The 24,743-nt window shown below is 45.9% G+C and overlaps 2 protein-coding genes across 6 annotated transcripts in view; one reads left to right on the top strand and one right to left on the bottom strand.

Moving 5' to 3' along the window:
- Nucleotides 1–889: 889 nt before the first annotated feature.
- NR1I2 (nuclear receptor subfamily 1 group I member 2) lies at nt 890–7,879 on the top strand. Its single transcript, XM_007472332.1, is given in 9 exon segments — nt 890–1,022; nt 2,257–2,444; nt 3,289–3,418; nt 3,421–3,557; nt 3,559–3,569; nt 5,610–5,743; nt 5,945–6,070; nt 6,433–6,542; nt 7,736–7,879. Coding segments are annotated over 9 exon segments (981 nt in total). The 5' UTR covers nt 890–1,021.
- Nucleotides 7,880–16,509: 8,630 nt separating this feature from the next.
- Nucleotides 16,510–24,743, bottom strand: part of GSK3B (glycogen synthase kinase 3 beta) — a 196,560-nt gene continuing 188,326 nt past the window's right edge. For 3 of the 5 annotated variants that reach the window (XM_007450519.1, XM_007450520.1, XM_007450518.1), the window contains one exon: nt 16,621–16,688. Coding sequence is in view for 4 of the 5 variants with exons in the window: in XM_007450520.1 (XP_007450582.1) it covers nt 16,621–16,688 (68 nt within the window). In the remaining variant the exon portion in view is untranslated. Of the gene's footprint in view, nt 16,689–24,743 lie in introns of all 5 variants that reach the window. The other 2 variants (XM_007450517.1, XM_007450516.1) reach the window with 2 other exon arrangements.

Genomic DNA, 24,743 nt, shown 5'->3' with positions numbered 1-24,743 from the left:
CTAACAAAGCTCCAGGCCGTCTCTTTCCATGATCTCTTGCCAAGTAACAAACCTCCCCCAAACTTACTAATTAAACCAACCACCCTTTTATTTTCTGTCATGCTCCTGTGTGTTGACGGGGCTCTGCTAGGAGTTCTTCTGCTCACACAGCATGGGTAGAACTTAGCTGGACTGGGACACGGGTTAGGCCATAAGAAGGTTAAGATCTCTAAAAGGCATCTACCCCCTTGTCTCCCTCCTGGCACAGCTGTGCGGGGACGTGTGGGTGCAGTGCCCGCTCACCCCACTATTATGGGTCTCTGAACCTCTCTGTTCCCCTAGGTCCATCAGGAGAATCTGCTTTTCCAAGGGGGAAGCCTTTGTCCAGTGAGGTAGAAAGCTTCCCATAGTCTACCCGGTCCTCTGGCTGCCCCTGGCCCCCCAGTCCAGAATGGGGACTGGGGAAGGCAGGGAGCTTTGTCTCTTATACTCCTGGGGACAGGTTTCCTCCGGCTCCCTCTTCCAAGAAGGAGACATCCAGGAAGAGGCCGCCTCCACAGAAACCTGGGGGTGCCTGGGAGTGAGGGGGAAGAGGGCAGGGTGCGGGAAAGACAGAGGCTCGGCCTGGCGCTGAAACATCCCAGAAAGCGGCTCTGGTGCAGGCCCTGTTGGAAGCAGTGCCCACCTCCCGCTTTGTCTCTGTTTATTCTTTTTTCTCTTGCCCTACCCAGGTACGTGGGGAGTTTCTTGCCTTTTGGGAGGTCTGAGGTCTCCTGCCAGCGTTCAGTAGGTGTTCTGTAGGAGTTGCTCCACGTGTAGATGTATTTCTGGTGTATCTGTGGGGAGGAAGGTGATCTCTGCGTCTTACTCCTCCGCCATCTCTTGCTCTTTGTCCTCTCGCAGCACAGCCATGAAAAGCAACGCCCGGCTCTGGTGCCCTGTCCAGAAGGCACCTACGAGATCACCCGGAAGACTCGGCGTTAGTGCCAGGCCTGCCGCCTGCCGCCTGCGCAAGTTCCTGGAGTGCGGCTGAAGGAAAGACAGCACAGGCCGCGCAGGCGGGCGTGGGCACGTGAGCCCGAGCAGGCTCGGGCCGCGGGATGTGTGCGGGCGCGTGCGCAGACGGGCAGGCGTCGGCCTGAGGCCAGCTGCCTCTCCTGGAGGGGTGGAGGGGTGGAGGGGTGGAGGGGGGGAGGGGTGGAGCGCGTCTCCGTTCTCACTTCTGGGAGGCCAGGTTCTCTCCAGCCAGGGTCGTGCCCACCTCTCCCCTCTGTTGCGCTTGTGTGATTCATTTTGCTCCCTTCACTGTTGTTTAAGGCAAATTGGGGGCGGTGAATTGGGGACGCGTGGTGTGCTATGACCCCCCGCCTTCCACCAGCTGCCCAGACCCGGCCTCCTCCGAGGAACTGTGTGCCGCCAGTGACAGGGGGGTTCTCATTTCCCCTGTCCAGCTTTGGTATAACTGTGCTCCCAGGGACTCTGAGATTAAAGCGCATGGGAAAAAGGCTGGAAGCTTCCAGAGCGTATCTCTCTCCCATCAGTCATAGAGGGACCCGAGACCTTGAGCAGCCTTTCAGGGGCCAAGTTCCTTGGGCATTTGGGCAGAGAGCCTTTCCTGCAGACCAGCAGTCCCTGCCATCCCCTCCCTGCCAGGATCCCCACAGCTTTGCTCTGTACACACAAGTGGGCCCCAGAAATCCATGGAAGACCCTAAGGCTACCTGGCTACATAGGAAGTGGCTAGAGTCGATATTTCTTGCTAAGCAGTAGTCCCAGCTCTCTGGGGTCTTGGAGTCCCAGAGATCTTGGGGGCCTCTGAGGAGTCTGGTTGGTATCTGATCCACCAGAAAAGAATAATCGGGTGCATTTATTGAACAACTATTATGTACCAGGAGCTGTAGTAGGCATTTCCTGTGCAGTGTCTGATCCTAGCAGCAGTGTGAGGTGAGCACTGTCACTGCAGATTACCAAGAAGGAAACTGAAGGCAAGAGAGGTTAGGGAGCCTGTCAAGGTCACCACTAGAAAGTGGCAAAACCGTCACTCAAGCCGGTGCCTTGAGATCCAGAAGCCTGAGCAATTCCCATCGCTCCACAAAGTTGTCTTGAACCCCACAGTCACAGGCAGCACACCCATCCTTCCCCAGGTGTTTCTCCAGAGGAGCCCAGAGTCCTCGAGAGTCTGGAAAAAGGCAGGTTTCTTGTCACGAGCATGTCCCCATCTGCTGCTGCTGCCCGAGCCCCTGCAGGCGCCTGAGGCTGCTTCTGGCTATCCCTGCAGTGATCATGTCTGACATGGCTGTGGAGCAGAAGCGGGCCTTGATCAGGAGGAAGAAGAGAGAACAGATTGGGACTCAGCCCCCTGGAGGCAAGGCTCTGACTGAAGAGCAGCAGACGATGATCAGGGAGTTGATAACCGCTCAGGTGAAAACCTCTGATGGCATCTTCACGCATTTCAAGAATTTCCGGGTATGAGGCTGTAGAGACGGCTCAGCTCCTGTGCTAGCTCTTCAGAACCCCAATCTCATTCCCAGCGGTTCTCAAAGAGTGGCCCCTGGACTTGCAGCAGCAGCAGCATCTGGGAACTTGTAAGAAAGGCAAAATCTCAGATCATCCCCTATCTCCTGAATCAGAAACTTTGAGGTTGGGGCCCAGCAGTCTGTGCCTTGACAAGACCCCTCAGGTGATTCTGACTCATGCTTAGGTCAGCAACTCTGCTCTCTCCTTCCGCAGCAGGTAGAAATTGAGTCTGAGCCATAAATGGAGTTATGGACAGCTGAGTTGCCCCAGGGTTGCTGGCGTTCAGGGCTTTATGAGGACAGGGGCAGGACCTGCAGGGGGCATGACATCTGTGAACTGGTTTTACTGAACCAGTAAACTCCAGTGATCTCAGCAGTGGTAGCCATGTCTGATCCCAGTGCCCTCTTCCACCTGTGCTCACAGGTATCTCGGTGACCCATCCAGCTCAGAGAACTGGTAGCCAGTGGCCTCCAAAGTCTGTTTCTTTCCATATTTAGCTCCCAGATCCTTTTCTCTGAGTTTCCTGAGTGCAAGGTCAGGGATGCTTGGGACACACCCCTGACCAGGCAGGGATGTGAGGGACCATGAGTTAAAAGATCCACCTGATAGGAGAAGACCAAAAAGAAGGAACAAGTGCTGTGTGTGGAGGTGGGGTGTACACTCCTGCCACCGTGCAGCCACTCAGGGTGCAGCTGTGGCTGTGTGTGCCTGTCTGGGGCCTGTGTCAGAACCTGTTTGGGGGAATATATGCCGTCTCTCCTCTCGTCTCTCCCCCTCCCGGCTCACGTCCCAGCTGCCAGAGGTGCTTAGCAGTGCCCACGAGATTCGAGATTCGGAGTCTCTGCAGACTCAGTCAAATGAAGAAGCTGCCAAGTGGTGCAAGGTTAGGGAGGATCGACGTTCAGTGAAGGCCTCCCTGCAGCTGCGGGGGAAGACGGCAGCGTCTGGAACTACAAGCCCGCAGCCGACAATAGTGGGAAAGAGATCTCTTCCCTGTTGCCCCACATGGCTGACACGGCAACCTACATGTTCAAAGGCATCATCAGCTTTGCCAAAGTCATTCTCCTATTTCAGGTAGGACACAGGGGCTGGGTGGATGGTGTGGAAAGGAGGAGGAAATGGCCAACAGGTTCAAATGGTCTGGGGTAGATTTCTCTGAATTTGGGGGACGTTGGTAACAAAAGACCCTCCTTTACCTCTGTCCCCAGGCCACCTGGTCCTGCTGGGGAACGGAGCCCTCGCTGTCTGTATGGCTCATTAGCTTTGTGACTGTGGCCTGCCCTTTAACCTGTGTCTCAACCTCCTCATCTGCTAGACAGGGGCTAACAATGCCTACCTTGCAGGGCCGTTGTGTGGAATAAGAAAATATCTGGAAGAGCATTCATCACATACGTGGTGGACGTTCAGAAAGTAATCCCCCTCCCCATTTCCCCGCAAAGGGGCAGGAATCACAAGTTGACAGCTCCAGAGCAAAGGAAGAGTTGGAAGGAAAAGGAAGGGAGTCCAGAGGGAGAAGACGGAAAGGGCCAGGAACGGACGCGGGGTCACTGGCAGTCTGCTGCCCAGAGAAGGCTGGGAAGGAGGACAAGGGGCCGGGACGCCGCAGAGCTAGGCATGAAGGCAGCAACCACTGGGAAACCGGGGTGAATGAGAGACACTGGGCCCTTCTGGTGTGGTGGTAACCACAGCCGCACAGTATGGAGCCTGTCAGGGCTGGAGATGGCACTGGGCGTGTCTTCCCTGGGGTCAGCAATGGCCTTGCCAGGCCTGGGCAGGTGGAGCTGAATCACACAGGAGGAGCCCTGATTTCATCCTCAGGCAGAGGGCAGGTTCTCTTCCAGGAGCCCACAGGTTGCCCTGTGGGTGACACGTAGGACGTATTTACTGGGGTGACGGTGGCCACAGGCTGGAGTGGGGTTCAGATGGCGGCAGAGTAGGTCAAGGGAGCAGGGAGAAAGGCCCCCTTCCACGCATAGACCTGGCAGATCCCCACCAACATCTCATGACCCAGACCCTACCACCAGGGTGGGAGGCCACTCATTGCTCGTGACAACCAGTTTGGGGTACAACCACCCCAGGAGGCAGGAGTTGCTCTCACCTTCATTCCACAGATAGAAAACCAAGGTTAAGGCACGTGCGCGGGATCGCAGCTAATCAGAGGGGCCAGATTTGGAAGCAGAGTACAGCCTCCAGAGCCGGTCCCCTGCCCGGTCCTGGGCTGGGAGCTGGGTGGGGCAGGGGGTGAGGGCAGCGGCGGGGACACACGGAAGGAAAAGATCAAGTTCACGGCATTTGTGGCTCAACGCTGTGGATCTAAAAGAAGGGACTGAACTCCCGAGGAGACCAAAGCCACGCAAAGGTCCTCCTGAAGAGCTCCCTCCTGGGTTTTCAGTTGGAATGCCTCCATCAGTGGGGAGATGGGGTCCCCTCTCAGGTTGGGAGGGGTGTCAGTCTAACCGTGAATACTAGAGGCATCCACTGTGGCTGGGCCCGTGCTCAGTGCTACGGGTGCAGCTCAGGGCATCCAGGCTGCCTGGAGAGAAACAGAAGAAACAGCAAATCCAAAACAGACAGCAGAAAGCAAATAGCCCCGCTGCATGGAACTCATGCTGGAGGACTGTCACTTGCAAAAGGACCGCAGTCTGGAAAGACCTCTAGGAGGCACAAGGACAGCTTGGCCCAAAGGACTAGCAGAGTCTACTTAAGTGAAGCTATAGGGGTACTCATTCCAAGTGGGGAAACCGAGGCAGAAAGCAGGAGGCCAGCGACCAGGAGCCAAGGCATCGGCTGGGGGGTCAGTGGCTGTGCAGGGAGCTGGAGGTGACGGGGCTAGGCTGTAAGGTCCTGGACACCAAGCCGCATCAGCAGTGGGGAGTCCCTGAAGGTAGCAGGAGACCAGAGGAAGACGGCAGGGAGGAGGAATCTGCTTGCTGGCTTGGGACACGGAGAGATTGGAGGCAGTTTGAAGGCACCTGCAATAATCCGCATGGGGAGGGGCCCACCCTCCCTCTCCTCTTCACCACCCTCCCACCCTAATTCTGGATTATGGGAGGGGGTGCTGGCCTGTGGCAGTTTCCTAGGAAGCGGCATCTCTTCCTTATCCTTTGCTGCCAGGGACCTGCCCGTCGAGGACCAGATCTCCCTGCTGAAGGCGGCCGCCTTTGAGCTGTGCCAGCTGAGATTCAACACGGTGTTCAACGCGTAGACCAGGACCTGGGAGCGTGGTCAGCTGTCCTACTGCTTGGAAACCCTGCAGGTGCCCGAGAGAGGCCTGTCTGCCCCGGCAGAGGGCGGGAAACAGCCGTGGAGGGAGGAGAGGAGCCACGCCGGGTTACACGGGTCCTGGGATTGCCGGGCATAGGATTGGGCAATGGGAAAAAAGACCTTGGTGAGGGAAGTCTGGGTCTTGGGTCAGCTTCCTGAGAGGTTTACCCCTCCAGCCTGTGCCCACCCTACAGGTGGCTTCCAGCAGCTTCTACTGGAGCCCGTATTGAAATTCCACCACATGCTGAAGAAACTGCAGCTGCCTAAGGAGGAGTATGCGCTGATGCAGGCCAGCTCCCTTTTCTCTCCAGGTGATAACCCCACCTGTCGTCCTACCTGGCTTCCCCGTGCCCCTCCCCCACCTCTCCAGGCTTGCTCACACCCTGTCAGCTTCAGCTGAGGGAGGCAGCAGGCCCTCCTTTGCCTTCCCCAGGGAAGGTCCCAACTGATGGCCTCGCCCTCCACTCACTGCTCAGCCAGGATGGGGACTCTGGCTGTTTTCTCCTAGGGTCAGAGGGGTGATGCAAAGCCCTCATAGCGCCCCCCTCACTTCCTTGCCTGGGAATTCCTGGCTCTGGAAGGTGGTTGGCAATTTGTCCCCTCTGGGATGGACCAAGCTTGTCTCGGCCCCCATGGCCTAGAGGGGACCGTACCACCGTCTCCTCCCCACCAGACCGCCCGGGTGTGGGGCAGTGCCGCTCGCTGGACCAGCTGCAGGAGTGGTTCGCCATTACCCTGAAGACCTACATCAAGTGCAACCGGCCCCGGCCCGCCCACCGGCGAGCAGCAAGCAGAGAGGGTGTGAGGGGGTGTGAGCCCTGCCCCCAGGCCCCCGACTGTTCTGGGTCTCTCTGGGGGCGCAGACCACAGCTGCTCCTGGGGCAGCCTCTAATTACCAGGGCTTTGGGACCCTGCTTTGTGACCTCCACTGAGGCCTCCTGCCCAGTTGACCTAGAACAACTATTGTTTATTGAGAAGAGCCAGCCCTGGTGCCAAGCAGTTTTACATGCATATAACCTTTCATCTTGAAAACAGCCCCATGCAGTGGCTGCCATCATATCCTGTAAAGGACTGGGGGCTCCGGGCAACTGACCCGGGTCCCACTCCAGGCAGGTGGGGTCTGGAGATGGATCCTTGTGGGCCAAGTCTATAGCCCACACCCTTGAGCACTAACTACCTAACCACCTCCCAGGACAAACAACAGATAACGGGGTAGGAGACTCCTTAGTTAGTTCTGGTCACAACCCGAAGGAGGAAGGCTGCTCAGGGCTTGACCAGATAGAGGCTACCACCCCTTCACTGGGCCTCAGCAGCCCTGTGACCTGGTGCCGTGGTCCCGGGCTGGACGGGGTAAGGCCAGCACTGGGTGTGCTAGTGCGAACATAGAACCTCAAGTCCTTACTTGGCCTGCTGCAGCTGGCTTTTGAGCTTGGCCTCCTGGGATGCTGGGGGTGGCCGTGTCTTGCTTTGCTCAGTCCTCCCCTGTACGGAGCCAGGAGGCATCATGGGGAAACTGAGGCACGAGGCGTGTCTCAGACACCAGATCCCAGGCTAGATCCGGGGAGGGACTGCTGCCTGCGGCCCGTGCCTCCACAACTACTCCACCCCATCCTGACCCCCGTCCATTAGCCACGGCAGCGATGTCCCCCCGGAACGACCTATTCACGTGGTGCCTGCAGTGCCTGGTTTTCCCACGGATGTCCCTGTGCACAGGGACTCAAGCCCAGAGGAGGAGGTGTGAGTGGGAAGGGTGGGTGCGTACCTGCAGGGCCCAGGCTGTTCTGCCCCCTCATCTGCAGGCTGAAAGGGAAGCTTAAGGAATTCAGCCAAGCCTTGTCTCTTAGCTGACCTGTGAGATGAGATGAAAACCTGAGATGAAAACCCTCAAATGTGTTCAATTTCAGAGGGGCCCCAGTGTTGGTGGGTGGGAGCAGGGCAGGCCACACCCCCAACCCTTCCCCTGACTGGCCGGCAAGTTCCTGTTCCTGAAGATCATGGCTATGCTCACCGAGCTCCGCAGCATCAACGTCCAGCACACCCAGCGGCTGCTGCGTATCCAGGACATTCACCCCTGCGCTGCCCCACTCACGCAGAAGTTGTTCAGCATCGCAAATGGCTGAGTGGCCGCCCCACAGCAGTCAGAGCCAGAGCCACCACTCCTGGGGCTACACAGACAGACACTGACAATGCCAGGCAGGTCCTGCCTCTCCAGGGGACTCACAAAGATAGCCGTGAGGGTAGCAGGCTAGCATTCCTCAGCCCCCAGCTCAGCCTGGGGAGAGCCAAGCCCTAGAACCTTACAGGAAGAGTATGCTGGCCCCTCCATCAGGCCTATCGAGAGGCAAGGGCACCCTCCCCTTAGAAAAGGCTCTGGGTCTAGAGATCTAGTATCATGGTGGGAGAGGGGATAGGGGATACGGTACCTGGGGCTGGGGCATCTGAGGGTCTGTGCCCACACCCAACTTCATTAGCTTCTTGGGTATTTTCACTGCTACGTCTGCTACCCCTGTACTCGCCAGCCATTCCCAACCCACAGCCTCCTGTCCTGAGTTGCTCTGTGGGTTTCAGGCCTGTGTCCACCAGCAGGTGCATTAGCGTCTGAGGGAGTCTTTTAGAGAGAGACCACCAGAAGGCCTGCACCAAACGTCACAAGCTTGTCATTACCTGTCTCTGTGTTTATTCTTCCATCCTTCTGGGCACCTCATTCTGTGTCTCTGCATCCATTAAAACACATCATTAAGCACCAACAATGTGCAACCTTCTGTGGGGAATACATGCTGACTGACATGGATCCTGACCTCGAAGGGGTTATACATGTGTGTGACTTGGTGCAGGTCTGCTTCACAGCCGACCTGGGGCTGGGTGCCTCCTGAGGCTGGAACACCGAAGGCTCTGTGACGAGGCTGTACTGATGGCACTTAATAAATGTGTTCCTGTTTACACACCTGTTTTCAGAGCTGAAGAGTATGAAAGTGTCTGCTTTGTTTGTAACCACTTTGAGTAAAAATGTTGCTGCATTTTTGGAAAATTACATTTCAACTAACTTTACATAGGGCATCACACACCTAAACCAGGCTTAGCAAATATGATCCTGTGGTTAATGTCAAATCAAGGCAAGAGGACTTCAATAATTAACTTTTGGCTAGATTTAAGCCTTTTTTGGCCTTCCTTTCTGGGGGAAAAAAGAAATGTGGGGGTGGTGAAATAGAGATATTATATATTTGTGTATATTTCTAAATTTTTACTTATTTTACTATTGCCATTTACATATCTGAAGACTATTGGTGTGAGAACATAAAAATGCATTATTTGAGCTTCCCTGGTGGCACAGTGGTTAAAAATCCGCCTGCCAATGCAGGGGACACGGGTTTGAGCCCTGGTCTGGGAAGATCCCACATGCCGCGGAGTGACTCAGCCTGTGTGCTACAACTACTGGGCCCGTGTGCTGCAACTACTGAAGCCTGCGCGCCTAGAGCCCGTGCTCTGCAACAAGAGAAGCCACCACAATGAGAAGCCCGAGCACCGCAGCAAAGAGTAGCCCCGGCTTGCCGCAACTAGAGAAAGCCCGCACGCAGCAACGAAGACCCAACGGAGCCAAAAATAAATAAATTTATTTAAAAAAATGCATTATTTAACTTGGTTTGCTCATAATTATTCTATATAAAAATTTAAAATAAATGATTTAAAATGTAGTAATTAATTTTAAATGGTTAATATTTTGATGCAAATGAAGCTACAAGTGAACTGAATTTTAAGAAACAGATACTGGCTTAGCTTTTACCATTTTACAGGAAGGCCAAACTTGGAGAACATAAATCATTGAGACTATAAATCGAAGCAAACAAACATATTCTCTGCCATCCCTCCAGCCTCTTCTGCATCAAGGGGACAAAGAACGCACTCATTTTTAGAAAAGAAACTGAGGGGAAAGGAGCACCTCTTTCCAAACACAATGAATGCAGATTTTGCCCCCAGTAATTGTGTCTAATTATACTCATTTGGAAATATAAATGTCATTTAACTGTATTCATATATACATCTCTTCTTTCCCATTGAAATAATTTTGAGTGTGCTATTCACTCAAGAGCCTGAAATGGTTGTTAAACATAGACCACGATAAGGTGAGAGCAAGGTGAGATTAAGGTGGGATGTAGAGTAAACTCCCATCTCCCAGTATTGATTTTAAAAACACCTGGGCAGTTTCGCAAACATTGAATTGATATGTACATATGAATTACATATATTATAAAAACTAAGTGCAGTCCAAGCGCAGTTAAGATACAATGTTAGATGCACCAAAGAGCTCACACCGGATACTTCCTTTCTGCAGCTTTGTGCATCTCCAGTTTACAGGGCTAGGAGCCAGATTCAACTTTCCTACTTGCAAACATTTGAATTTCCCTATACTCCCTTCCCTGAGCCCTTGAGCAGTTGAACTAAATGTCAGTTTCTAGGCATCCCTGTGGCCCCCATTCTTCTCCTACGTCTTGCTTCAGTCAGGTGAGGATGGAGTCAGTCTCCAAAGCTCAGGAGAAAAGCCCTTCTAAATAAGTTACTGCTTACCTTCTGGCTGCCCTGTTAGAGCCCTCCGCCACCAGTCTCTACCTGGCCCACCCGGACTTTTAAGGATCGTTAAAGCCTTGACATCAACAACTCTTGTGGGAAGGCCCAGGGTGTCCTCTCCTTTCCGGAGAAAAGAGGATGTAAAGAGAAACATACATTTAATGGACCATCCCTTCCCAGCTTCTGACAACTTGGGCCTCATCATGCCATCTTCTACAACTGTTTTAGTTTTCCCCTTAACTGCAGCTCTCCTAGACCTGAAGGTGCTAGTGGGTGGGTGAAGTATTTCTGCACCTGAGAGAGGGGTGACGGCCCCATCACTTTTGCTCCCTTCCTTTTACAGACTTCTCCATGAAGGGGAGCTGCAACCTGAGCGCTCCCTTTCCTAACTACACTTCTAGACCACCTTCTCAACTGGCATCCAGCATCACTGCTCTCCTGAGACATGATCCCGAAGGACTGGTTCGTCACAACATTTTGGAAGACCTTAGAAATTAACGATGCAGTCTTTCAGGAGTTTTTAAGTTAAAAAGATGTCTTGCTCAATCCCAATTCAAATATGGCAGGAAATAAGATAGGAGTATATCCCAAACAAATGCACTTCAATGCCATCAGGAGACCCATCCCACAAGTGACATCTTGCATATTTGCGCTGATCCCCACCCTTCCCCCCAAACCCCCGCTACTGGTAAACATGTTAAACTATTTTACAAATATTAGCTAAGCACACCACCACAATAATAATAAAGCGGACCAGACTTTATCCAATATAAATTTGTTTTTATTGAAGCAGCAGTCACATGACTTTATATCTAGCCTTTAGATTAGGCCTGACAGAGTGAGCCAGCCCTAAAAAAAAATGTTTCTTTTTGCACTAAGAGACATAACATGTTTACATACATCATCCAGTATTGGAAATGAGCAGACTCAAACACAACGTGTTGGTTACCTGGGAGGTACAGCCCCACTGTTTGTGGTGTTCATATCATTCACAGATACTCCCAAAGACCATTACTAATGGGATGAAAGTTAAAAGAAAATACAGCTACACCAAACCATGAACACAGTAATCAGACAGCAGCTTATACACATTTAAAAAATTCGTCCCTTTCAGGGATGTATATTCTTTCTTTTCAAAGCAGTGTCTGCAAAGCTTCCTCTACATCAAAGCCAAAGGTTTCCAAGATGGAAGCTGCACCTGTTGGGGCTATAAAATGGAATAAGATCATTTGAAAGAAGGAGAACTAGTGTTCACATCTTGATTTTTATAACAAAGATTCATGTTTCTCTAATTGGAGGAACGAAGTGGTGACGTGACTACAAATTGCAGTGGCAGAATAGGTAGGGTGAAGAAAAGAAGGTTGGGTACTGAAATAAAGACCACACACTTGTGAATTTTAATTTCATTTCCAGGCTAACCTACTTTTTATTTAATGCAAATTACAGTACCAGTTAACTATTTCCAAACCAAGTCACATAGAACGAAATGTATTTACAAGGGAATGGGGAAAGGGAAAAAAAACATTGAGCATACTTTTCACAAAAAAGTTTATATTTAAAATGAAAAAAAAAAAATCAGTCACAGAGGCATTCAAGTAGTAATAATGTTATACAGATTTTGCTTTTCCTTTATATCAAGACAGATTTGCACAAGTGTTTGCAATAGTTTGTATACAACCCACAGTCCTTTATATATATATATATATATATATATAATAAATTTTGTTTTTTAGATTTGATTTTAAGATGGAAGTGGTCACGCTAACTGGTATGTGTACAGGCCCAAAAAGTGATCCATCGGCAACACATTTATGAATGCAAATTTTACAGGCAAGCACATTTTCATACATCTATCTGTATCTGCCTGTAGACAGATATAGTAAGAAAAAAACCTTAAAAATTAACACAAGGAAGTCTACTTTGTCAAGCTAACCCCTTATGTACTGGTTGTCATTTTGCTTTTATTGCAGAGGTGCAAAACGGAGCAACAAACTTGAATAAAATGTCATAACCCTTGTGAAAATAATCCAAACCCCAGGGATTACTTTCAAAGCCTCTCAAACATAGACCTTAGTCTGGGAGTCTACTCTGCTTCTAGTTGTTTCTCTTATTTTCAGTGGCTCAGGTTTCTATCAGAAAAGACAGATTTTATTGTAAAGCATGCTTAGTTTATTTTTCTGTATAGGGGAGAAAGTGTTCGACTCTGTGATTAGATGATCACTAACATGAACAAGAAGAATCAGATACAATTTTGGTTTAAAACAAAGAAAAATCCCCAAACTTCTGGGAATCTGGCACTGGCCAAACTTCCTTTGGAAGATTCCAAAGTTAAATCCCTTAAAAAGGAAAGGGAAAAAGAAATGAAATGCCAGTGTCTTTATATCCACAGGGATACAGAATACAGTAGTCCTCTCAGAAACCTTTGCATTGGTGCAGACAAGATGACTGGTTAGGCAGGCTTTGTTAAAACACAAATCAAAAATACGTGTCTAAAAATTAAGAGGACTTAAAAAAAAAAAGGACACAGCATGTTGCTGGAAAGAAGGTGCAGTCTTCTGCCTTGCTGGAATGAACACGTGATATTTCAAAAATAGCAACCTTTGGTTTGGTAAAGTTTTTTTATTCTACTCAAGACATATGGAGTACTTGGAGGCAAAACAAATTTGATCTTTTTTTCTTTCGAAAAAGGCCTTCATGATGTGCACACAGTAAGAATTAAACTGATTTTTTTCAAAGATAAATTAAAATGACATTTCATTGAACAGGGGTAGAGGTGGCAGGAGGGAGGAAAGTTCCCTTGCGAAAACAACAGTCCTCATCATGCGGGCGGCAATTGTGCAGCAGCCACTAGGAATTGCACCACAGCATTTTAGACCACTCATGTATCAAAACTGATACATTAAGAAACTTTGATTTATAAATCTAATTCTCTCTCTATTTCTTTCTCTCATTTGGGAGGGAAGTAGACAAGGAGAGAGAGAGAGAGGGTGGAAGTCTCCCGGAATCTGCTGTTTGTAAGACCCATGGTTAGGGTTTGGGGACAGAGACGAGCAAAATCTAATCTATTCAATATCCTCCAGCTCTAGGGCTCCCTGGCACTACACTAAGTTCCTGGATGGACCAAGTGAAATGAAACTGGTCACTGCAACTGAGGAGGAAACAGATGTTCAGAACCAAATCAAAGGCAGGGCTTAAATGAAATGAGATTATGAACATGGTTTCCTCTTTCCACTCCTGAGCATGGTATCACTGAAATTAACTGTGGAAGGGGCAAAGATAATGTGTTATGAGTGAGCTATTATTTCAGAGGGAAAGGGGCGGGACAGGGAGACATGGATAGAGAAACCAATTAAAACTTCCAAAATGAAAAACAAAAAAACAAACACATGGAAGCGAAGGCACTCCAAACTATATAGATACACTATACATTGCTAGAGTTATTGTTACAATAATACAGGCCGGTACCTACTGTACAGAGTTAAAACTATATGGCTTTAAAAAGCTCGTCTACAATTTGTCTGATTATTAAACAGAATCACTGCCCTGAACAGTAACTTTTTGCTCATTAATAACAGTTCCTGGGTCCACATATTTACATACAAAACAATAAAACTTAAATTTAAAAACATTGAAAGAAAATATAATGTACAAGCTTGAATTTGGTGAGGAGCTTTTTATTATTATTATTATTATTATTATTTACAAAAAGATATTCAGAGACCTGGATCTCACTTGTATAAAAGAGTTCTGTGATCCCGCCATGATCCTTGAGAAAGAAAAATCATGCACCTCAGCCCTCACACACACACACACACACACACACACACACACACACACACACACAATAAAATAAGAGAAAAGCATCTGACTTTTCTCTCTTCTTCTCTTACCCCATTTGTGGGGGGAAAGTGTTTCCTAAAACAAGCACAGATTTTTATGGACTCTAGCAAGTATACCAAGTCCAGAGTAGTGTCTGTGTCCAAATGTTTGGCTGGGCAGTTTGGTCTGAAAGTAGGTCCATTCCTGTGTCACAGACCTGCTGTCCAGCTTCTTTATAAATCTTTTCTGAAAATGGTCTATCAAAGCCATTCCCTTTAGGAATTATGCTGCCAAATACTTTGATTCAGACTTCTTTCAAATCTTAATTTGCTCTCGGAAGCTCATTATGCAAAGTAAAATTCAATTTGATTTGGTTTGACTGAGTGTGTTTCCTTTCTCATGAACTCTGATATAACCAGAGGTTTGAGAAACGCTTCTGTGGCTTAAGAGCTTAGCCAGACAGTGAGTGAAAACTAAGATGGCTCACCGTTGTCTCTCTGGGTACTGGTTCATGTCAGCAGGCAGTACTACTCTCTTGGAGAGTCACACACACTTTGTTAAGAAGCAGGACAGGGTGCTGGGACCTGCATGAGGGCTGCCAAGACACTCCACTTCCAAATCACCTGGAGGGCGAGACCCCTAACATGTCCTAAGGTGGCAACAAGGAGGGTGAAGGGAGGTTACACACAATCTGGGGCTCAGCTCTGCAGCCTTGCAGTTATCAGCTAACCTTGGAAGGTGTATGGGGAAGGAAGGTAGGTGGGAAAGGCGGCCATCACTCAAGTGATCTTTAAATGTAAAGTACAACTGATTGTGCCTTAAAGATTCATTAAGTCAAGTAATGGCCCATAAGCACCAAGGTGACTAAGGTTCATTTTAGAGTATATAAGGCCCGCATAGATGTCAACCTTAAACATATAAACCAAACTAGTTGTGAAAATCTTTTTCCTCACTGCCAACATAATCCTTCAATTCTCCTTGCTTTCCAAGGAATATTGCTTTTTCTTCAAAAACAGAGACTGATTCTTACACTGTTCACTGATTATACAAAGAAAAACAGAAACAAAAATTCTTAACTGGGTTTGGGGGTAAACATTCTTCTCATGCTTCAACCAGTCAATTTTGATACTGTGGACAAAAACAAACAAACAAACAAAAAACCCAAAACTAAAGGCAGTATTGAATCTATGTATATAACATATATACACACATTTATATAATCAGCTTTCCTATAAAGTCAGCAGGTACAAGTGACTGTTTATATCATTTTGATGTGTAGTTTTTAATATTCCTACCATCTAAAATCATAATGGTCTCTCTCACATGCATCAATAAATAAAATTTAAAAAGCATGAGGTTAAAAAGGCTGAAATTAAATACAGATTCTAGATTTGGATTTAAAATCAGAACTATGTGCAGAATGTGGCACTTTCTGCAAGCTCATTTTGTAATTAAAAAATATGAAAAATAAACCAGTAGACTGTTATAGTTCACATTATTTAACTATGATGTCCTCTCAAGTGTATCTTTCCAAGGGAAGCAACTTTAGAAAAAATCTGGACAAATTCAACCACAGTGGTGAGACCTGCCCCTGGCCTGTCCCCTTCCTCCAGGTTCGTCAGCTTTTGACCTCTGCAGTCAGAGGGGCCAGCTCAGCACCCTTTTTAGTCTCCTCCTAGGTCACTAGATTAAAACTGTACTAAGATTTATAGAGAACCTTTGGTCAGGCAAACAAAGATCCACACAGAGCACACACGCTCCTCCTCTGACAGCTTCCTACGTAAGTTTCTTCACCACTAGCACTGATTAAGAGCAAAATAAAACCTTAACAAATCAATTAAGAATTTTCCCCTTATAGATTCAAACTTTATTGACCTCCAGGGTTACAAATGACACACATTTCCTTTTTTGTCTGCCACACCTGCCAGCAACATGCTAAAGGCATGTCTTCAAGTACCCGAGGATATGGATTAATTTTACAAGTGACATTTAAGTCCCCATTGAGTTACACCTGCTAAGTTCCCAACCAATTTCAAGCTGTGCACTATACCCAAGCCTTACACTTGACTTTAAAAGAAAACAAAGTTCAAAAAAACTTCCGCACAGAACAAAGTTTTCTTCTTTTGTGGAAGGGGTATGAGGCAGGAGTCCTGTTTTTAAAGTATACAACAGCAGACTTTTGATAAAAAAAAGATTGTCGTGGGAGAGAGATGTGTGTTCTAGTGCCCCGCTTTCCCCTCCCCACGACCCCTCCCAACCCCTGGGTCTCCCTCAAAGTGAGAATACAATGAAATTGGTTTGTATTTATAGATATTTTACAAGGTTAAATAAGAACAACAATAATAATTAAAAAAATTGAACACTAAAATGAACAGGTTTTTTTTCTCTTTTTAATTTTCTTTCCAAATGTGACCAGTGTTGCTGAGTGACACTCAAGTAACTGGTGGTTTTTCCTGTGCAGCTGGCTGCTCGGGACTGTTCAGGTGGAGTTGGAAGCTGATGCGGAAGCGGCGTTATTGGTCTGTCCACGGTCTCCAGCATTAGCATCTGCAAATCAAAAGCCCCAAGAGAGAGCATGAACAATGCTGTAACACCCCAGAGAGGAAAGTACGTGGCCTCAACTGCAGGCTGAGAGCTATATCTGGAACGTTGCTTTGAATATGGCCAATACTATGAAATCTGAATTTCCTTCTGCTTAGAGTTAAGTAGGTGCCTTGGCCAGGTCTTGGTACAGAGAAGATGGTATCTCTGAGTAAGTTACAGACTCAGGGAGCCAGAGACCATTTCGGTCAAAGCTCTTGCCACAGCTGGGATTAGCAGAGCATGAATACTCAGTTGGGCTCTAGCTCACTTGAAAATAAATGAACAGTGTACAGCTGCGAAAACTTGCTAAAAATTCTGAACGGTGTTACAATATGCCATCTGCTTAAGTGGGTGAATGAGTGGAGGCAGTGAAAGTAATATGGGTCAGTGGTGATGGGAGAAGCACCAAGCATAAATCAAACTCAGCTGCTTGCGTTCTAGGTACAGTCCCCCTTCGTTATTCAAACAAATGGAAGACACAACCAGCAAAAAGGAAATTTCAGCCATTGTAGTACCAATTCCCTTATTCAATTCAATAAAGCATCTTATAGTCAAATGTCTTAGCACTTGAGCTTACTTTACCTAATCCTTTAAAAATACCTATAACTTTACAACTAACTTGAACCCCTGCCCCCCCCACCGACACACACTTTTTAAGGTTCATTATTATTTCACAGCCTCCATTAACATTTAAACAGACATTTAACTGTGTCCAGACTGGCTCTCCATCTCGGGTAGGCAAGATACTACTGTTTCAGTGGCTTGTCAAGTGGCATCCCTGTCATCACACGTGACTGGGAATATACTGCTAGGCAAATTTTCTCTCAAAAACTTCACACTAAGCCCTGAGCAAGAAGGGAGGTGGCTTGACTGAGATGGGCAACTTCCAAGAGCCATCGCCCTAGAAGTCCACCACCCTTGGCTATCAAGGCTAGGGACACCAAAAAACAGACTCAGAAGTTTTGTCTCTCTCTCGAGACTGTAGCTCTCCTGTATCCTATGTTGAGTAGAGTAAATGTTATGGTTGAAGGCAACATTTGGTCTTTGGATCTTTCTATTTTGAATTTTTTAATTGAGCAAGAAACAAAAGACCCCAAGGATACACAGCAACTGTAGCTTAAGGAACTCTTAAGGATTAGCTATTCAGTTTATCATTTTTTTTTTTTTTTTTTTTTTTTCCTTGCGTTATGCGGGCCTCTCACTGTTGTGGCCTCTCCCATTTGCGGAGCACAGGCTCCGGACGCGCAGGCTCAGCGGCCATGGCTCACGGGCCCAGCCGCTCCGCGGCACGTGGGATCCTCCCGAAACGGGGCACGAACCCGCGTCTCCTGCATCGGCAGGCGGACTCTCAAGCACTGCGCCACCAGGGAAGCCCAGTTTATCATTTTGATAGCCACTCTTTAAAAACTATACTTCCTTCCTAAATTCCCAATTGTTCCTCAAAACAATCTACCCTTATGTACATTTAACTCAGCCTTTGGGGAAAAAATGTTTATATCTCTTAATAAGAATGGTTGTGTTTAATTCATTTTACTTCCTTCAAAACATCTATAGCACTATTTTCATGAAAATAAGCACAGACATTATGACATCAGGATCCACGCATTAGTTTCATATTGCTCATGGCATGGCATCATGTTAACTTATCTGCATGGCACATGGACAGGTGGCAAGAGAGGGTATATGATATATAGCATATAACCTACTCTCCAAAGGCAGGCAAACAGCCTTTCCCAATAATCAGTCAGTAATTATACTAATACTTCATTCATTAACTCTTGGTTTTTCCTGGATATGCCCTACTTAGCAGGAGATTTATTCTCAATGATCATCCAAATTCTGTGCATCAATAACCTAACATCAATTCCTATCCGGGCCACAGGTTCCTATAAGGCTTTCTCAGGAAAAGTGTTCATTTTCATAATTTAGGCACAGGCTACATTAAAAACAACACTCCTGAGAAAGCCTGGAAGGCACAGAGATATTTCAGAATTATAATGCTCCTCACAAACCCATGCTTATTATTGCAGCATTTCTCACGTTTTGGATGACATTCAGAACTTGCATGATTATCATCAAACAGCACTTTTCTCTAATTTTCAACATGTGAAGATGACAGGTAAAACTGTCACATTCTGGTCTTCCTCAGGACTTAAGAGATCAGCACACATACCAGCAGTGTTAGCAGCTCTGGCTATAGCAGCCATTAGCTATTGGCCAACATTCACCAAGGCTCCTCTACATTGCCAGCCAGCCCATTACATTAATTTACTCTTTGGCAATATCTTATTTAGCTACTAATCTGCTATTGTCCTTTCAGCGGCTATTACCTATGAGCTTATGACATTCCCAAAACTAGTCTTCCCTTCCTTGGATAAATTCAAAGGCTGCTTGTATGATCATAATAAAAAGCATACGCCTTTTTTTTTTGTGTGTGTGTGTGTGGTGTGCGGGCCTCTCATTGTTGTGGCCTCTCCCGTTGCGGAGCACAGGCTCCGGACGCGCAGGCTCAGCGGCCATGGCTCACGGGCCCAGCTGCTCTGCGGCATGTGGGATCTTCCCAGACCGGGGCACAAACCCGTGTCCCCTGCATCGGCAGGCGGACTCTCAACCACTGCGCCACCAGGGAAGCCCGCATAAGCCTTTTAAGTGGGCATATAACCAGAAACAAAATCACATTCTGAATAATAAAAAACATTCCTATTCCTCAGGTTTGTAATTTAATGATCTTATTTTTCTTTGAATTATTTCCAAATCACCTAATGAGTAAAATTTTAACAGCTAATTATTTTGATTACAATTATCCTTGATATCACAGGATAATATAAAGTCAGCACTGGACTCATTCATCAAAAACAAAGAAACAAAAACCCTATGCCCTGTGCAATGAACTCTACTTAAAATCAAATTATACATGTCTTTCCTGAGAAAGGAGAGTTCTCTGCTTTTCAGAAGGAGACAAAGCACAGGCAGGAGAAAAGCAAAACAAACAAATGTGACTCTCCATAAACTCAATAGTAGCTCCAACAGACTGCCTGGTTTACTAAATGAGCAAAACTATGTTTTTGAAGTTCTTCTTGGTACATGCTTATTTTGATCTCACTGTCAAGTCTGTAAATTTATTTTACAGAGTTGAATCTGAATTAATATGGACCCTCTATAATAAAAATGTTCATTAATTTAAAATTCTGATAAACTGCCACTAGACTTAGATGTTTTCTGCAATTTCTGTAACTTTTCTTCTCAAGCATTTAGAACAGTAACTTTTTTTTTGACATTCTTTTTTTAATATTCTTTTCCATTACGGTTTATCAGACAGGATATTGAATACACTTCCCTGTGCTATACAGTAGGACCTTGTTGTTTATCCATTCTATATGTAATAGTTTGCATCTGCTAATCCCAAACTCCCAGTCCATCCCCCCCAACACCCCTCCCCGTTGGTAACCACAAGTCTGTTCTCTATGTCTAAACAGTAACTCTTTAAAAGCAGCAAAACTCATTTTGCCTCTCCTTCATTCCCTTCCCTTTACATATGTACTGGTAAAAGTGATGCAACCTGGCATTATGATTTAAACTAAGATCTTTTGATTATAAAGGATGCAACTATGAAGAGTCAAAGATTGACTATATAGTCACTTGTTTTCAGTCTTGAGATGCTCTTCTAAAGTTCACAGTGATGTATCTTCCTTAAATCTAATCCAATTTCACAAAGTTGTACAACTTAATAACTGTGTGATTTTGGAACAAGTTATTTAACCTCTCTACCCTCAATTTCCCCATCTGTAAAATGGTGATAATACCACCCATCTATGTAATAAGGCCTAAGAAGTGCTTAGTAATTGTCCAATAAGTGGAAAGGTAAAAGAGATATCTAGAAATACACAGGTGTATAGTTTAGTGTGACTGCAATAACCACCATCACCACCACAGTAAGTATCAGTGGTAGCAGTTGTTGACATCTGGGTGCTTACCAATGTGCTAGACATCATACTAAGTATGTTGTAAGCATGTCATTTAGCCTACAAAGCAAGAAACAGGTACAATTATTGCACCCATTTTGCAAATGGGAAAAAATGGATGCACAAAGCGATGAGATAATGTGTCTAAGGTCACAGAGCTAACGAGTGGAGAGCTGAGCACAGAGGGAACAGAGGAAGAATATGATTACCTTTATGCCTATAGGAGACAAGCAGAAAAGATTTCCTAGCAAAGGGAGAAGAGAGGACTTTCATTCAGGCCTAACCCCTACATAATCCAGTGTGACTTCCAGAAGTCTATTTCTATTAACTAAAGAGTTACTACATTAAAACAGGTGAATTTATAATATGAAGAATTAAGAGGATGGCTATTTTATTATCTAATTTTCAAACAGTCTCTATGGGGTATACAGAGATACAAGTGTTTTGGAAACAACTACAGAGCTGATATTTCACTGACTTCCAACATTCCTAGAAACCAATGCTCATTACCACCCTTCTGATACTGCTGCACAATAAACCAACCAACGAACAAACCAAATGAAGGATGGACTTGAGGGAGAAAGGAGAGAATAATCAGTTTTGGGGGAGGAAGGTATAAGACCGTTCTTTTACATTGTGGTAGCCACCCTCGAAGATGACTTCAATGAGTCATGCACCTCTTGATGTCCATGCTCTCATGCAGTCCCCTCCCCCAGTAAATAGGGCTGACCTGTGTAACCAACAGGATATTGCAGAAATAATGGTGCGTGACTTAAAAAGTTAGGACATAAAAGACACTGTGGCTTCCACCTTCTCCTCCTTGGATTGCTTGGCCTAGGGGAAGCCAGCTGCCACAATGTGAGACACTCAGGTAGCACTACGGCGAGGTCCACGTGGTGAGGGACTGGGCCTTCTGCATACAGCCAGCTCAGAGTCACTAACCACACAAATGAGCCATCCTGGAAGTACAGCTTCCAGCCCCAGGCAACCAGCCTTCAGATGTCTGAAGCCCTGGCTGACATTTTGGCTACAACCTCATGAGAAATCCTGACCCAGAATTATACAGTTAGGCTGCTTCTGAATTTCTGACCCATGAAAACTGTGTGAGATACTAAATGTTTATTCTTTTTTTTTAAATGTCTTTTATTCGTTTTTAAAAATTTATTTTTTTACTTTTGGGTCTTCGTAGCTGCATGCGGGCTTTCTCTAGTGGCGAGCGGGGGCTACTCTTCGTTGCGGTGCACAGGCTTCTCACTGCAGTGGCTTCTCTTGTTGTGGAGCACAGGCTCTAGGCGCTCAGGCTTCAGTAGCTGTGGCTCGCGGGCTCTAGAGCACAGGCTCAGTAGTTGTGGCGCACGGGCTTAGTTGCTCTGTGGCATGTGGGATCTTCCCGGCCCAGGGCTTGAACCTGTGTCCCCTGCATTGGCAGGCGGATTCTTAACCACTGTGCCACCAGAGAAGCCCGAAATGTTTACTCTTAAGCTGCTAAATTTTGGGGTCTCTTGATACACAGCAATAGGTAACTAATGCATACATATAGGTCAAATAACTTAAATGCCAGTTAGGGTTTGTGTTCACAAGCCCATGAACCAAGTCCCTCTACAAAATTAGGTATGCTCCTAATAAACTGTACAAGCAAGAAAGATTGCATCAGATGTTCAATTGTCTTTTCCCTAATGCTGAGAAGAGTCTATGTTTCTATGACTTTTGTATTGGATATGGCAAAGGGAATTTGTCCATGTACTGTACTGAGACCAATTTTACTGTGTGACTTCAGATGTAAAAATGACAAGTTGGGCAATCCCATAGTGAAACTAAGGGTGAAGCTCTAAGGTATTAGGTTCCCAACAGAGTCCACCAGGCTGCGATTTTTGTCCTAAATTTTTATGTACAAAATTCCATATCTGATACATATATTTTTCAGGAGAGGATTCACAGTTTTATCCTTAGATTCTCAAAGATCTGTAAGAGTTGCTACATAATCGAGTCATGGATTTGATGGGCAGCTGTCTCAATTCCGAGGAAACTGCATCATCTAGTTGCTCAGGCGGTAAACCAAAAGTTCTTACCTCGATTCTTCACTCCCCCACCCCCGCCAATGCATCAGCAAGTCCTGTCCATTCTCCCTCCAAATGTGTCTGATAAATGTGTAAATGGGGAGGGGAAGGAGAGTGAATGGAAGGTCCCACATTTACAAACTGTCACCAAAAGGTTTAAATAGAAAAGCAGAAAACAAGGGAACAGGTCAGGAGGAAAGGACAGAGAATAAACAAAGAAGCTGGGGTTCCTAAGACTCTGCTCAGTATTCCAGAACTATGGGTCTATAAAAGTTAAAACCTTCTAATTGATACAAGTGTTCATTGTCTGGCTCAACAGCAATAATGGAAATGTTTTATCTGCACTCTCTAATAGGATGACTGCTAGCTACATATGGTTATTTAAATTTAATTGAAATTAAATAAAAATGTAGTTCCTTATTTACCCTAAACATGTTTTCAGATTCTCAAAAGCTATAAAATCCTTATTGGCATATTAGTAGAAGAGTGTATTTCAGATATATCAAATCCTTTTTGTGCTTTACATGTACTTTACAAGTATACTTGGGAACTTTAAGTATACTTTTATTTCCTTATTTCCTTTATTATGCTCTCCCAAGCCTATATTATGTATTTCTATTTGCCAGCTATCCTGCTTTTATAGCAAGTTAGAAATGTCTCATGACAGGTCAACTCCTCTAAAAGATAGTTTTGGAGGCCTGGACCACGTTGTTTGTACTGTGTAGCTAACTCAGGATGTTGCTATTCAAGCTGTTCCAAGTGGAAATGCCTCTACTATAAAACTATGTCTCAGACATTCATGTTATTAACTGACACACGAACAAACAACACATGAACCATTACTCACAGAGAATTAAAGGTATACCCCAAAGTTATATTTAAACCGAAATCATAATCCACACTAATGAAATCAAATAGTATCAGTATTAAGGAAAAGGATTCAATTTTCACTTTTCTCTTTATACTGTCTACTATGATTTTGACAATTTTGTGTGTGTCATAATGAGGGAGAGGGAGGGGAAACTCTTCAGCAAAGCACCATCACCTCTCATGTCATATTATTCCAAGGAAAAGGTGTGGCACAAGACTCCATGGTGGCTTCAGTCATTTAAAAAATAGAACTGAAATTCAGGTGCTAGTGAGCCAATCAATCAGCAGCAAATCTGGAGGGCTTATCAACAACACTGTTTATATTTGATCTGCCAGCAGTAGAGGTCTTAGCTGCTGTGAGTTCAGGGGCAGAGCACATTTCAATTAAGAGGCTTGGTTGTTCAGGATAAAAAAACTGAAGGCCATGGGGACACAGGATATATTTTCATCTTTTAAGTTAAAAGGCTTAGCTTAGGAACAAAGAATAAAAAAAGGCATATGAATATAAACAGGTAACTTCAGGTAAGGAACTGAGGAACACCTGAAGAATACCCGGAAGAATGTCTTATAGGACACTCACCAACTTAATCAAGAAGGTTTTATTACATTACTTTTGGAGGAAGGAGGAAAAACCCAGGTAAAATTTTTGATTTAATAGGAAAGAACATGTTTTACATAAAAAGAAGCAATTTCCTAGAAGTGATACTTAGCACTGCTCTGGTGAAAATAATGACAAAGATGGTTTGACTTTAGGTACCTATACGCAAACTCACTAAGTGAACTTGAAATTCTAACAGAGGGTAGATATAGTCTCATTGGTGTCAGTGAATTTGTCAAACTGGCACATATGGATGGAAGTCTGTATTTCAAACACAGAGGCAATAGGAGGAAATGGGTATAGCACTGTACCTATACCCACCTTTTTCATCTGCTAAGTTGGTAATGCATAAAAATACACGTGTGCACATGCACTCTGCACCTCCCCAACCCCACTCTGGGCTGGCTAGTGCTGAAGTAACAGAGAAGTGAAAAAATATGTGCATTACCAATGTAGACTGGGACAAACTTTCTGGAAGGCAATTTGACAATATGTATTAAAAAAAACTTCCTTATATCTTTTGACTCAGTAA

Source organism: Lipotes vexillifer, unplaced genomic scaffold (genome assembly GCF_000442215.2).
Source record: "Lipotes vexillifer unplaced genomic scaffold, Lipotes_vexillifer_v1.1 scaffold1106, whole genome shotgun sequence".
In the NCBI taxonomy this organism is placed as follows: Eukaryota; Metazoa; Chordata; class Mammalia; order Artiodactyla; family Lipotidae; genus Lipotes; species Lipotes vexillifer.
The sequence above is the reverse complement of the archived record's forward strand: the minus strand, read 5'-3'. Positions and strand labels throughout refer to the sequence as shown.